The sequence below is a fragment of the Microtus oregoni genome, unplaced genomic scaffold, assembly GCF_018167655.1.
Source record: "Microtus oregoni isolate MIOR12 unplaced genomic scaffold, Mior012 000028F_ref0000031, whole genome shotgun sequence".
In the NCBI taxonomy this organism is placed as follows: Eukaryota; Metazoa; Chordata; class Mammalia; order Rodentia; family Cricetidae; genus Microtus; species Microtus oregoni.
In genome coordinates, this window is record NW_024543087.1 from 16,859,187 (window position 1) to 16,874,923 (window position 15,737).

Genomic DNA, 15,737 nt, shown 5'->3' on the forward strand with positions numbered 1-15,737 from the left:
AGACTGCCAGAGATCACATGTGAGAAAAAATTATGTATTCTTCAGATGACATGATTACATACGAACGTCACTATCCCTGGAAAATGGTCTAGTTCTTTTTTTTTAATTTATTTATTTATTAAGGATTTCTGCCTCGTCCCCGCAACCGCTTCCCATTTCCCTCCCCCTCCCCCGATCAAGTCCCCCTCCCTCATCTGCTCGAAGAGCAATCAGGGTTCCCTGACCTGTGGGAAGCCCAAGGACTGCCCACCTGGGTCACTGCTATTGATGGAGTCCAGATGGCACTGCTTAAAGCACTCAACCTTCAGTTACTTTTCCCTTTCTTAGAGGTTTCTGGCTTGAGTTGGAAACTAAACTTGAGAAGTCGAGAGCTTATTCATAAATATTACAAGTTTAAATCTATGCTATGAGGAAAAATAACTGTTTGTCTTACGCTACATTGTGCAAAGTTCTCTTCGTCCTTCCTTCTCTCATCTTCAGATACTTGGCAAATTTTGAAAGCCTCAAATGGCCTGAGCCCTAGTAAAATTTCCTGGTTTAATTTTTGGATTTTCTCTCCCTATGCTCCAAGAGTGCTATAAGGATGAGTAGAGTCAAAGGCCAGGGAAGAACCCTCTCAAGTCAGGGGTGCTGTAGGGCCTTCTGAAACTCTTTCAGCCGCATACCTTTGAACATACCAGATAAGCACAAACCTAACTTTAAACTAACCACAGTTTTACTTGCTCCCACAGGCTGCACTACTCAATTCTTTCCCCACTATCTTTGACGAGTTGCTGCAAATGTTTACCGTGCAAGAGGTAGCAGAGTTTGTGAGAGGAACCCTGGGAAGCATGCCTAGCACTGTGCACATCGGACAGTCAATGGATGTGGTGAAGCTGCAGTCCATTGCCAGGACAGTGGACAGTCGCCTGTTTTCTTTCTCCGGTAAATTCAAGAGTCATATTTTATTTCTTCCCTTCCAGGGTGGTAGCCAAGTTTAAACTGATGAAAGTAACAGTTTAACAATCATTATGTAAGAAGCCAGTGAGCCTTAAAGTGTAGGTATTTTAGTAAACTATGTGAGAAATTCAACTAAGACCTAGACCCACTGCTTCTTTCACATTTTGCTTTTAAGAGCCCATACCTTAGGGCATGTTCCTAGGGTGTTGTGTTAGTCTGCTCATGCTGTGACAGTAAAATGGGGTGTGTGTGTGTGTGTGTGTGTGTGTGTGTGTGTGTGTAAATCTGGACATGAGGACACATGCTTTATTTTCAGAACATGAAAATAAAGGTTGTAAGTGAGGCAGCCCCAAAGTTGTGTGCGTGGGAGAACTGTCCCATTTCTTATCTGTCATGTGGCAGCATAGACAGGGGAAACATGCCCCCCATCAACACCTGAGGCATTTGGGAAAACTGGCCCTGAGGTCATAAAGAGTGGAAGAGCTGGCCCTGACCCTCATCAGCTGCAGCACGTATGAGAGTGGCCCCTAGCCATGCCTGAGCAATACAGTAGAGCTGGTCTAGAAGATGTAGGTGTAGAAGAACCAATTCTGGGGACCTGAAAGCAGGAGAACTGGCCCCATCCTTGTTCATTACTGCAAGGGGTAAAATAGCCAGGGCCGTGCATAAGAGCTCACCTTGGTGGTGAGGACCTTGTGGGATGACCAACAGCTGCAACTACCCAGGTCCAGAACCAGGGTTATGAGTTGGCCCATCCCAACATCACCCATCTGTGATCTGCTGGAGCAGTCAAGGGACTGGTTCTGCAGACCCAAAGCACAGGGCAACAGCAGGATAAACAAGAGGAGCTTCAGTGAGGGCCCAACATCAATAGTGTAGAAGAAACCAGAGGTCTCGAGACTCTTTGCAATATATACTGGCAAGTAAAGATGTATGGATAAAAGGATTTACTGTGTGACTCACTGGATCACACTACAGCTTCCATGATGAGATTGGTTTTTCCTTCTCTTTTTTTTTCTTTTTACTTCTTTAATTTTCTATCAAATTTCATTTTATTTTGGTAGGGAGAAGGCTGCAGGGGCAGAGGGTGGATTCATGGATGGGGAAATGAATGGAATGGAGATGCATGACACAAAAAAATGAATAAATAAATAAATGGAAAGTTAAAGAATAAGTTTAAAAAGTTAAAAAAAAAGAAATAAAATTATCTTTAGCTCCATAGCAAGTTTGAAGTCAGCCCGGGTTAAATCAAAAGCTGTCTCAAAAAAGAAAAAAAGAAAAAGGCACAAATACTTAATTTTTGTAGTTTTAAAGATTAGAAAGTTCAGGATCAAGGTTCTAGTAGACTTGCTGTCTAGTTAAACCTACTTCCTGTTTCATAGGAATCTCTCTTCTCTGTTTTATCACCTTGCAGGAGGAGCAAGAACACTTTCTGAGATCTCGTTTTAAGGAGTACATGCTTTTAATCTCGGTAGTTGGGAGACAGAGACCAGCAGATCTCTGTGCATTGAAAGCCACCCTGGTCTACATATCAAGTTCCAGGCCAGGCAGATTGTATAATGAGACCCTGTCTCAAAGGGGAGATGAGGCACTAATTTAATTCATAAGGATAAGGCCCTCATGACCTTATCACTAGAAAATACTCCACTCCTTGTGCTGTTACATTGGAGATTAGGTTTCAGTGTATAAATTTGATAGGGACATGAACACTAGGTTTGTAGCAGGAGGCCTTTTGTCTCCAGGCCTCAGGTACAGCGGTGTGCTGGCTATGGGATCCTATCAAAGCAGCAGTCAGATGGAAGTACAAAGGGGAAGGAGAGAAAACAAAAGAAAAGGGTCCAGTCCAGGAATATAAGGACGAGCCAAGAAAGTTAAAAAGACCCTGAAAGGGAACCTGGGAAACCCTGTGTTTGCTTATTTCTTTGGTTCAGCAGTCAGATTTTTTTCCATTTTTTTTTTTAAAGATAGAAGTGTACAGAAAGGGTTTCATAATCCCTAGAGGTCCTCACAACCTGACTGATAAATCAGGAGTCTAGGATACCTTTCAGAAAGAGCTTTTGGATTTATCCTTGAAACTATATTGCTTGTGGTCAAGTTCAACCTTTCAGCTGATTCGAATATAAGCCTGATCATATAAATAGGATACCAGTGTTTTAGAATAAACCTCCAAGCACAAGAATAAATCTGAAGCATCAGCAAAACAGCTATCTGGATCTTCATCATTGGAATTTTGCATGTTAATTTTTAAAGTTTGACTTCAAAATATAAGAACAAATTTTAGTTCAATGCTGTATATGCTTGGAATACTAAGGAGGTGTTCCTACAACTCAGCTCTACCAGTGCAGAGCAGTGACAGTAACACTGCCATTGAAGAAGTCAGCCCTCTCCAGTGATTGTCGTTGGCAAACTCCTCTCTTCTGCCTCAGACTGAAAACTTTTGTCAGTGATTTGGACACTGTTCCTAAAATCCACTGCTTATAACTCTTGCTTTATGTGTTTTCTGAAAAAAGGGCTTTCAAAAATACAGAAAATGAAACAGCCCACTGCTCTCACTGACATCTTTTATTTGTTATTTTTGTGTGTGTTCAGCTGCTGTACACAATCACTTAAGAATTTGTTTCCTAAAACTCATGTAATGTTGGACTATATAATTAGATTTTATGATAATTCATCACCAAATTTTCAGTTGTATTTTATTCTAATTCAGTGTTAAGCTATAGATGCTCTTTACCAATGATGTCATATAACCAATCCTTATATTCTCTGAGCATACCAATTTGGTATCTTTGTCATGTTCTAACAACAAACTGATAATTTATTGAAAGCAACTATTGCTTGTTATAAATCCAGCTGTTTTTGTCTTTTGATCTAAAATATACTATTAACTTTTTTATCCACATATCCTTTTAAATATAGAACAGCTATCACCCTGTTCTTTTTTAATACATCAAAAATATTTGATAAAACGATATAAAAATGTCATATATCATATAATTTATCTTTGGCTTAATTTTTTTATTTCTGGAGAGATGGTTTACTGACAGCTTTTCTAGATGACCTGGGTTCAGTTTCCAGCATCAACCATCTGTAATTCCAATCCCAGCAAATCCAGTATCCTGTGATGTAGGATTCCCCTCTGTATTATGCTGTGAATGTGTTTCATTGCCATTGGTTAATAAAGAAGCTGCTTTAGGCCTATGGCAGTGCAGAATAGAGCAAGGAGGGAATTCCAAGCTGAGATAGAGGAGAAAAGAGGGGGTCGAGTCAGAGAGACGCCATGTAGCTGCCGAAGGAGATAGACACCGGACGAAATCTTAACCAGTAGGCCACAGCCACATGGTGATACACAGAATAATATAAGATGTAAGAGTTAGTTAATAAGAAGCCTGAGATAATAGGCCAAGCAGTGTTGCAATTAATATAGTTTTATGTGATTATTTCAGATCTGGGCGGCCGGGAAATGAAAGAGAAGTCTCCTTTTCTGGTCTCTGTAGGCACTGCATATATGTGGAATGCAGACAAAACACCCATATGCATAAAATAAAAATGAAAGAAATTTTTTCTGAAATTCATTTGGAACTATGATCTAATGTAAATAATAAGTTATATTTTCCATGGCTTGTGTTGTTGTTAATCCAGCTGAATAATTATGGACAGGTAGGACAGTATGTGCAGGGATGCAGAGTTACTGAACACAAAAGTTTGGGGTAACAGAAACATACACTTGTATTTTATTTAGTAGAAAAGGCCTTTAACACAGGGGAAAATCAAGCCTGTGGGAGCTTAAATATCATTCAGCCTGTCTGAATTAGGGATTCCAAACATGGTTTCCTCTTCATGGTGTGCTATTCCGGTAACATGAAGAAGAAAAGGAAGATATTTAAATGTGTACAGTAGGATAGACATAAGAATTTAAAGGTTGTGACAGGCTAAGGTTACATTTCTATTCCATTCGTTGTTGTGAACATTGCCAATAGCAGTCTAACAAGCCCATGTTAAAGAAACAAGCCAGATGGTTTGACAAGGTGAATGCATACCAGAACAGGAATGACTTAGTCATGGCATGAAGAGGAGCAGTTAGAAATTTCTAGTAAGCCTACATAATCTAGTCATTGTAGTTCATGGTAAGTGTGATATTACATGGATTTTTTACTATAAACTACTTTTTTGTTTGTTTTGAGGTTTTGGTTTTTGTTTATTTGGGGTTTGGGATTTTTTGTTTGTTTCTTTGTTTTTTGAAACAGGGCTTCTCTGTAACAGCTCTAGCTGTCCTAGAACTCTCTTCATAGACCAAGCTGACATCAAAGGGATCCTCCTGCCTTTGCCTCCTGAGTGCTAGGATTAAAGGAGTGTACCACCACCACCCAGCTAAAACTAACTACTTTTAATTTGGTGCTTTAACATTAAAAAGATATCATTTGGAAGCAAACTTATACTTATATCAAATGTTATAGTGTAGGAGTCTAAAACAATGATGCAGAAAAAAAGATAGAGAACCATAGTATTGCTTATAATCCACCACCCAGCTAAAACTAACTACTTTTAATTTGGTGCTTTAACATTAAAAAGATATCATTTGGAAGCAAACTTATACTTATATCAAATGTTATAGTGTAGGAGTCTAAAACAATGATGCAGGAAAAAAAGATAGAGAACCATAGTATTGCTTATAATTTCTAGTCACAAGATGTTTAGACTTTTAGAAGGGGGTAGCCTCTACTATGACTCTGTTCCTAATCTCATCTCCTTTACGTCCCACAATGCCGCTTTCTTCTAGCAATAGTTAGCTGTCCTCCAACGGACAACCTCATCTCTGTTTTCTTTCCTAGAATCCCGCCGCATCCTGCTTCCTGTGGTTCTTCATCACATTCATCTTCACCTGAGGCAGCAGAAAGAGCTGCTAATCTGCTCAGGAATTCTGGGCAGTATCTTCTCCATCGTCAAGACCAGCTCTCTGGTAGTGACCCCACACTCGTCTACACTTGTCTCTGCCCTGATCTTATGATACTGTAGTCAGGAGCTGACCCACGCTGATCACTTTGTTCACTTCTCAGTCAGAGATGCTTTTATTGGTGAAAAGAAAGTACCCAAATGAATGGAAGTCTGTGTGTGCCCACAGGATTCTCAATATGATACACTCTTGGTCTATTAATTGCTATACTACTATAAATGAATACAGATATATAATTTCCCTTGCATCAGAAAGCCCAGTCATGTTCCATCTTCTGTTTCTATCAACAGTTATTAATTCTGGATTCTTGTGAGTTTTCTTAGGATTATAAGTACAAATATCAGGAGAAAAACCCAGTCTAGAGGGCGGAGGAAGCTTGCTTATTCAGACTTTTCTTTCAGCTTTCAGACAGCTTGATTCTACCCATGGCACCTTTACATCTTGCCAGATGAGGTCAGGATATGCTAGAGCTGTGTGCTACCCACAGAGTGCTGAGCCCTGTGGGATGTAGAACCATTCTTTAGAGGTCAGGTTTCAACTAGTAATGTTTTCATCTTATTTTTTCTGGGTTTTTTTTTGAGGAAATATGTGGTAAAAGGAAAGAGATGGAGGTAGGAGAAAAGTAAAGGCATGGGTGAGAGTAGAATTTATTTTCATACTATTTTGTATACTTATAATAGAAGAAATACATATTATAGAAAATTAGGGGATGGGAAAACTATAAATATAATGAAGAATAAGCATGGATTTTATTATATGATGTTTTAAAGTCAATGCTCCTAGAATAAAATTCAAAGAGCATTTAAATTAAAGAACATGGTCTAGGTGATAACATACAAAACTAGACTGCTTAGGTAGAGCAAAAGAGGCACCTAAAACAAAGGCATTCCTCATTGGAGCAAAAGACAAAAACCCAAAAGGGAGCTCTACTGTTCTGAATTAAAGTACCATCTAATGACAGAGGGCCAACTTACCAGAAAGTGACTATTCTGCTTGTAGTGACCCAGTTGTTTGCTTTTTGCTCCAGACAAGACCTGACAACTCTCTTTCCCACCAGACCTCACAGAAGCTATACCAAGTACATAATATCTACAGTAGACCAAAGTCATGTATGAGGTAGCTTATTGATAAAACAAAAGGGGGGAGAAATTGAAGAATTTTTTAAAGGAAAGAATGGAATTTAGTGAAAAACCAGAAAGATGTAGTTTGGTTGTATTTAGAGGAATATAGAGCTGAGTATAATTAGTTGACTACAACTGCTTGAACCTTTATCACAGGAAAAGGGTGTTATAAGCACTTTGATAAAGGGAAAGATTACTTTATCCCCCAGAACGAATTCCTCATGTGAAATGGGACAGAATATAATTATATTTGATGAACAGGTAAATTTAAGTTCTGTGAGATCAGAGACATTCTCTCTCTAGTTCATCTCAGTATAGTCAGGTTCTCAAACAGTGAATGGCACACAGTAAATGTGTGATGGTGATAACTGGTTAGAGGGTGAGTATTATGATCAGTAGTAATACAAATATTTTTGAAGGTCTGGGAAGATGGCTCAATGTTTAAAGTGCTTGCTTTGGCACAAAGGCATGAAGTTGGATCTCTAGCACCACATAAAAACTGGTATAATGGTGCATATATCCATAAACCCAGCACTGTGGGGAGAGAATGAATGGAGGAACAGGAAGGAAGATATAGGAAGCTTGAGGTCAGCCATTCTGCATGAAATGGCAAACTCTAGGTTCAATTGAAAACTTGGTCTCATGATGAAGGAGGTGGTGGTGGTGGAGGTGGTAATGGTGCATACATGTGTACCATACAGACACAAAAATAAGTTTAAAATATATTTTGAAGAAAGGGTCAAGAGGAATATCTTTGAGAGACAAATTCTAAAAAATTTGAAATGATTGTGTGATGTCTACGAAAGGGTAATACAAACTCTTCTAAAATTCTAGTAACTGAAAAGTAGCCTGTAATAGGAAGGCATGTTCTATTTTATAAAGCTGTTAGAGAAAGATAGAGAATAGAGACTTTCAGATGAGCTGGGAACAGCAACAGACTGAGGAGCTAGAAATGGCCACAGAAGAGGTTTGCAAAAATTGTGAGCAGTGGGAAAAAAAAAGAAAGAAATGAAAGGAAAGAACTTCATTTAAAAAAAAAAAAGATGCCTGTACTAGTGAAAAAGTCCCTGCCACACTCAGGGGTGCAGCTTTACCATTCTCACAGTGCCAGTAGAGGCTTGCTTGCTTTCCACTGTACTAAGGAAACCAAAGAGAACTTTTAACTCAGGGCAACTATCTCTGTCATGTATGTTAAAATTTGTCTGCCTGAGATTGAAATTTGTGGGTGGCATTAGGAAAGGCAAGACCTCAGCTACCATGCCTAGACAGCAGAGACATCTCCTCCCAAAACCTGGGTTCCTTGCACACTTCATCTTGGTGAGTCTGAGAGATCAGTGTTGAGATCTAGTCAGAAGCTCACTCCTGATGTGGCTTAGTAAGTGCTGCTACCCGAACATCTGCTTGGCCTAATGCTAATGGTGTGCTCTCTCCCTGCTCACTCCAGGAGGCAGATGTCATGGAGGAGGTAGAGATGATGGTGGAAAGCCTCCTGGATGTGCTCTTACAGACTCTGCTCACCATCATGAGTAAATCACATGCTCAGGAGGCGGTAAGAGGGCAACGGTGCCCGCAGTGCACAGCCGAGATCACTGTTAGTAACTAACACTGAGGTGTTCTTGCTTTCTTTTCTAACCTGGGGCTCCTCCCATCACTCTTGTCCCACCATCTCACCATTTTCATCTCCGTTTCCTCCCTGCATGGTTGTCAGCATGCCACCCTCTTCTTTCTTGAGTCTTACTCCCCTCCTCTCTGAAAGCTCTAGTTTCGTACTCCCAGGAGCCTAGTTTAAGGAAGATTCAAGGAATGCTTCTTATATGGTTTCCTTACCATAGTTTCAGTTGGTCTTTGCCTTTAAGCTAAGTTATTTTTCTATAAATTTTGATTGAAGCAGGATACAGTAAAACTGTAGGGCAAGACTAAAGATAAAAGGTAGGCAGGTCGTGCCCTGTAGGAAACCTCACTTATAGTTCTCCTAAATAATAGTATATAGGACAGAATAATTTTCTTGGGTCTACAGATTAGTTTATTTAGTCCATAGTATCTGTATCTAAATTTATAATATCAAGGAAATTATAATATGGTAGACTATCAATTGTATTGCTATATAGTGATTTTACATAAAACAATTAGGAGAGAAACAAACTAGGAAAGCATCTCAGATGGGGGATAGAGGCAGAAACCTTGGCACCCAATCCCAGTTGCATATCCAGAGTGAATTGTCCAGCCCTTGTGTGATAACATGATAAACAGTTTCTACAAACTCTTTCAGTTGACAGATGAGAGATTACAGAACTCTCTTTGAAAAAGTCATCTCTGGGAACAAGCCAAACTCTAGCATGCCATGGTGAGCATGTGTTTTGGGCCATTCATTCTGGAAAAGGTGTCTCCTTCATTACGAGCACCTGTTGAAAAACATAAGACTTGGTCTTTTTTTTTTTTTAACGATAGTCATTGTCTATTGCACAGGTCTGTAGTATTCCTCAGTGTGACATCCTAGGAATAGACATAATCAGGAACTCATTTGTGTTATAAGAAGTAGGATGTCTGGATTGAACATCAGACCGTCCATCTGTTCTAAAGCGGAACCTGAAGTAAGCTTCAACAATTTAGATTTCAGATGAGGAACTTTTAATTTGTCGTCAATATGTCCATGATTCAAGTGGCGATGAAAGAAGCTTGAGATTTATGGGCTGACATGATAACTGTATTAAGCAGTTCCTTTTAAATGGACTGTCTTAAAGAGAAATTTAGAACTTCAGCTTAGAACAATAGTGACCTAAATGAGCAGTGAAAGAATCATAGCATGTAAAATCCCATAAGAAAAATTTAGTGAGATTTTTGTTTGAAGCCCCTGTTGAGGGCACTCTCATTGTAGGTAAACTGTCCCCTGACATGTCTTGGTTAGCCCAGCCTTTTAATCAACACTTACACAGCCCTTACTAGGTGATCTGATCCTACTTTAAGCCTTTAACAGATGTTACTAATGAATCCATCCATTTCTGTAGATTATGATAACTGTGATTTGTTGGGTACCTTTTATGTATTTGATTTTGTGCTTCAATGCTGTCCCACACACACAAACTCATCTGACCCCTACAGCAAATTAATTATGATGTCTTATGCTCATTTTCAGATAAAACTGAAGTTCATATACATATATAGATTTTTGTGTAGTTTCAGGAGTCTAGAAAGAATTTGATAAGTTTAAAGGCTACTGAAAATGTCCATGAATTTAGAATTACTTGAAAATTATCTAAATAAAATAGTTTTTCCTTTCTGAAGAGACAACCTTTTAAGAACCATGCCAGTAATTGACATATCATGGTCTTTGGAAACCTTAAAACATTGGGTTTTTGGTGGTGGTGGTGGTGGTAGTAGTGTTTTAATGTATCCTGGTTGGTTAAAAGACTCAACATCATACTTAAACATGCATTGAAGTTCATTGCTTGTTCCCTCCCAAAGATCAATTTTGATTCTTTTGCTTTTCCTTTGATCACCTATATCCCATTTTCCCAGTTGAACTGCCCTTCCCCAGAATGTCTTTGTTGGATGTCTGCCCTCTCCCAGCAGATGATCCAAACTCAGAGAGGCTCCTTTTCCAAGTAGCCTGTACAGACTTACTGTATTACTTACTGTATTCTGATGTGTAGTTTGAATAATAAAAACCCAGAGACAGAATTTGGGGTTCAACCTGAAAGTCAGAAAAGCAAAACAGCCAGCCCCTGGATCTTACCTCTACCTCAGTCCAAAATGGTGATCCTTCCTCCAGAAATCTCAGAATAAGACTGTGTCTGTGAACTGTCACCTCCCATATCTGGAGATTAAAGACTATTTAGCTAGACTTTGCTGTAGAAAAATGATAATACTTCACTTTGCAGTACTGTATGTTATAAGTGAAGGCTTTTTAATAACCCTGTGCTGCAGAAGCTTCATTAAAATTCCAAAGCACTCCTAGAAAAAAAAAAGTTGATTTTCAAGAACTTAATTGTCACCTTTCTCCATGAACATTTGGGGCCATCTCAAACCCTCCCTTCTCTTCTTACCCTCTGTGATTTGGAGAACAAAGCCCCTGTGACTGACTGTGCTAAGTGTTTTTGGTTTTGTTTTTGTTTTGAATTGGTTCCCAGGGTGAATATGTGTCCTGCCTCCTCTCATTGCTCCGTCAGATGTGTGACACCCATTACCAACACCTTTTAGACAACTTCCAGAGCAAAGATGAACTCAAGGTAGGAAACAGAGTGCTGGCTTTATACACAGGAAAGGAAGTCGGCATCCACGGCTACCAATAGACTTCTCCTTGTTTGGGGGTTGTGTTCAAGTGGCCATTACTGCCTAGGGTATGGGATTCAGCAGCCCCAGTTTAAAGCGAGTACATGACCTCCAGAATCTGAAATCTGGCAGTGCCCTCTACATGCCCTAAACCCCAGGCTGGCATTTGAAGTTTTTTATCTAGCTGAGAGCAGCCTTGTGAACATGTGCCTCTATTAGAGAATAACCTGAAACACTTTGGGGTCAGGAAATCTAAAATACTCCCTTTCTTATGTGTAGTTCTGCACAGACAGGGTTTACGGCTTTAATAACTATAATATTAATGATGATGCTGACAACAATTCTTTATTTGAATGTAGTTCTGGAAACTACATCTGAGAGCTAGGGTATACCCCTTCTCCCTTGAGCTGCCAGGCTTTGAATTTGAAGTACTGAGGGGAGATGGCACAAAGAAATTAGCCTGGAGTCCAGACAACAGAACATTACCCTTGCTGAGCGTAGGATCAGCTGGGGTTATGTCTACATCATAGTGTGCTACTGCCTACCTGGGCTAAGGACTATTGCAGACTTTAGGTCTGTGTTCTGCTTTTATTCAAAACAAAGTCACTTGCACGTTATAGCAGTGCATCCCATCCTACTATTTTTCTGCTTATCTTAGTTTTACTAACTCTATTGTGTCACTTAATATCAGTTATCACCTTTTGGTATCTGATTCTGCCTCCTATCCACAGACAGATCTCTGCAGGTTGGTATCATATGTAACCTGTCAAATGAATCAAAAGACAACCAGAACCCAAATAGAGGCGAAGCAATGCTCAAGCTGAGGTGTCGAGCTAGAACAAAGAGACTTGCCTGTTCTAGATTGTTTTCATCCTATGTGTGATACTGAGTCTCAACCAGACCAACATCATTCACTTATAACTTTATTTTTATTACAGAAATATATTTATATGATTATAAATGCTATACCTATCCACACAGTTTATAATATATTAAATATGGTTCCTTGATTTAGCGTGGCAAGTCGTCCCTACTCTTCAAGAACCGCTAGTTTTTAATTTACTGTTCTTTGTGGAGCTTCTACTGAAAATGGTTAGAGGTTATTAATTATCTATTTTCTTCTCTTCAGTTATTCCTCTCTCACATGCCCAACCTTCCCTTCTATTCTTCCAATGTAGACTTATACATTTTTATTTATTATTGGCTAGTTTTGTTTGAATTGGTGGTGAGCCAAGAGATGTATTATATTTCCTTTCTTGTACATGTTGCTTGTCCAAAACTTGATTGCCTCATTTCTAATATGTTTATATGTTGTGTTCTGGCTTCTGCACTCTGGCTATCACTTAGTACACCACTCCTCTCAGACTGACTCATTGTCACAGCGTTCGGCTGCTGTAAGGGCATTCTTTTTTCTTAAAGACATCCTCTTCTTTGTTTCAGTCTGGCTTATTTTGTTTTGTAGTTCTGGGATTGAACCTCAGACCTTCCTTGGCTTGCCCTTACCAATGGTTATATCGTGGCCTTATTTTTGCAGGGAATGGGATCTTGATGTGTGGCTCAGGCTGGCCTTGAACTCAGACTGGCAGGCTAGTTTCAAACTAGCAATCTTCATATCTCTACCTCCTGAAAGCTGAGATTACAGGAATTCTACCACCATGCCTGACACATTTTCTGTCTTTTGTATTAAAGACTTTCTTCCTATACGGAGAAGATTCCTCAATGTCAGTTTGTATCTAAAAGTAAAGTCTGGTGCTACTGTTTTGAAATCTTAGTTATGAACAGGGTTTGTCTTACTTGTGAATATGTAGATTTGTTCTCTTGAACTTAAAAAAAATGTGTCTCTCATAAGTGATGAAACAAATGTTAAAAAAATAAATATATATAAAATTTGGAATGGGGACAAAGACCAGAAGGAAATGATGGGGCGGGGAGAGATGGGGTAATAGGGTGATGGATAAGTTCAGTTTTCTATATCTTTAAAAATGTCATAATGAAACCCATTATTTTGTATGATAAGTAAAAGACATTAATATGTAAAAATAGAATTCACGGGTTTTCCAGTTTAACATATAAACTTTCTTTAAATTCCTGTTTTTATTTTGGTATCTCAGATTTCAGCTTTTGCTGTATTGAAAACAAATACTGAGTGATCACCCAACTCCAGAAAACATTTCTCGGTTTTCTTATGGGATAGGAAAAGGCTAATTACCTAATGACACGAGTGAGATGGGGGATCCAGAGAGACTTGAAACTAGTTTGCTATTTTATCCTTCATTCCCACATCCCACGAAAGTGTCTAGTCATAACACAATAAAAACCCAGAGACAGAAATTGGGGTTCAACCTAAGGTATGAAAAGCAAAACAGCCAGCCACTGGCTCTTAACTGTACCCCAGTTTGAAATGGTGATCCTGCCTCCATGAATCTCAGAATGAGACTGTGTCTGACAGCTGTCTTCTTGTGTTTCATATTCTTCTCTAGTGCTGGGATTAAAGGTGCGTAACACTGGGATTAAAGGCCTGTACTGCCCGGTTTCTATTTCAAACTAGTGTGGCTACTGGTTTTTTTTTTTCTTTCTTTTGTATTATTACTTAAAAAATACCAATCCAAATTCCCACTCCCTCCCCTCCTCCCAGTTCCCTCCCTCTCCCTCACATACCCTCCCCCCACCCCTCTAACCCTAAGGAAGTGCCATGCACCTCACCCTGTGGAAAGTGCAAGGCCCTCCCTACTACATCTAGGTTGAGCAAGGTTTACATCCAAAGAGAAGAGGATCCCATGAAGCCGGTATCTGCAGTAGAGACACATCTCAGTGTCACTATCAGTGGCCCCTCAGTCTGCCCCAGCTGTCAACCCCCTTCAGAGGGGCTTGGTTGTTCCCATGCTGGTTCATTCCCAGTCCAGTTGGAGTTGGTGAGCTCCCATTAGCTCAAGCAAACTGTCTCAGTGGATGACCCCCTCATGGTCTTGAGTTCCTTGCTCATACTCTTACTCCTTCCACTCTTAACTGGACCTTGGGAGCTCAGTCCAGTGCTCCGATGTGGGTCATTGCCTCAGTTCCCATCTGTTGTTGGATAAAGGTTCTATGGTGATATTTAAGATAATCATCAGTCTGACTACTGGGTAAGGTCAGTTCAGACACCTTCTCCTCTATTTCTTAGGGTCTTAGCTGGGGTCATCCTGTGGATTCCTGGGAACTTTTCTAGAGCCAGGTTTCTTGCTAACCCCAAATGGCTCCCTCAATCAAGATATCCCTTTCCTTGTTCTCATATCTGTCCTTCCTCCATCTCAACTATCCCATTCCCTCAAGCTCTCCCCAACCCTCCCCTTCTCCTCTTCTCTTCCCCTTCTCTGCTTCCTTCTCCCCCCCCACATATCTGGATGTCAACTTGTAGAAGAATGAAAATAGATCCATATCTATCACCATGCCCAAAACTCAAGTTCAAACGGATCAAAGACCTCAATATAAATCTGACCACACTGAACCTGATAGAGGAGAAAGTGGGAAGTAGCCTTCAATGCATGGGCACAGGAGACCACTTCCTAAGTATAACCCCTATAGCACAGACAATAAGGGCAACAATGAATAAATGGGACCTCCTGAAACTGAGAAGCTCCTGTAAAGCAAAGGACACAGTCAATAAGACAAAAGGGCAACATACTGAATGGGAGAAGATCTTCACCAACCCCACATCAAATAAAGAACTGATCTCCAAAATATATAAAGAACTCAAGAAATTAGACATTAAAATTATAAATAACCCAATTTAAAAAGGGGGTACTGAACTAAACAGAGAATTCTCAGCAGAAGAATTTCAAATGGTCAAAAGATACTTACGGACATGTTCATCTTCCTTAGCTATCAGGGAAACGCAAATCAAAATAACTTTGATATACTATCTTACACCTGTCAGCACAGCTAAGATCAAAAACACTAATGATAGCTTATGCTGGAGAGGATGTGGAGTAAGGGGAACACTCATCCATTGTTGGTGGGAATGCAATCTTGTGCAACCGCTTTGGAAATCAGTGTAGCGGTTTCTCAGAAAATTGGGAGTAAACCTACCTCAGGATCCAGCAATACCACTCTTGGGAATATACTTAAAAGATGCTCAATTATACTACAAAAGCATTTGTTCACCTATGTTCATAGCAGCATTATTTGTAATAACCAGAACCTGGAAACAACCTAGATGCCATTTAACGGAAGAATGGATAAAGAAAGTGTGGCACATCTATACATTAGAGTACTACTCTGTGGTAAAGAAACAATGACATCTTGAATTTTGCATGTGAATGGATGGAATTAGAAAACACTATCCTGAGTGAGATAACCCAGACCCAAAAAGATGAATATGGTATGTACTCACTCATTAATGGATACTAGCCATAAACAAAGGACACTGAGCCTTTAGTTCATTATCCCAGAGAAGCTAAGTAATAAGATGAACCCAAAGA

General features: G+C 39.6%; 1 protein-coding gene across 4 annotated transcripts in view; it reads left to right on the forward strand.

The window, feature by feature from the left end:
• Dock3 (dedicator of cytokinesis 3) overlaps positions 1-15,737 on the forward strand; it is a 465,111-nt gene that overhangs the window by 381,401 nt on the left and 67,973 nt on the right. For 3 of the 4 annotated variants that reach the window (XM_041676723.1, XM_041676726.1, XM_041676724.1), the window contains exons 24-27: positions 732-924; positions 5,769-5,896; positions 8,456-8,602; positions 11,139-11,237. In XM_041676723.1, the coding sequence (XP_041532657.1) occupies positions 732-924; positions 5,769-5,896; positions 8,456-8,602; positions 11,139-11,237 (567 nt within the window). The remainder of the gene's footprint in view (positions 1-731; positions 925-5,768; positions 5,897-8,455; positions 8,603-11,138; positions 11,238-15,737) is intronic. The other variant, XM_041676725.1, reaches the window with a different exon arrangement.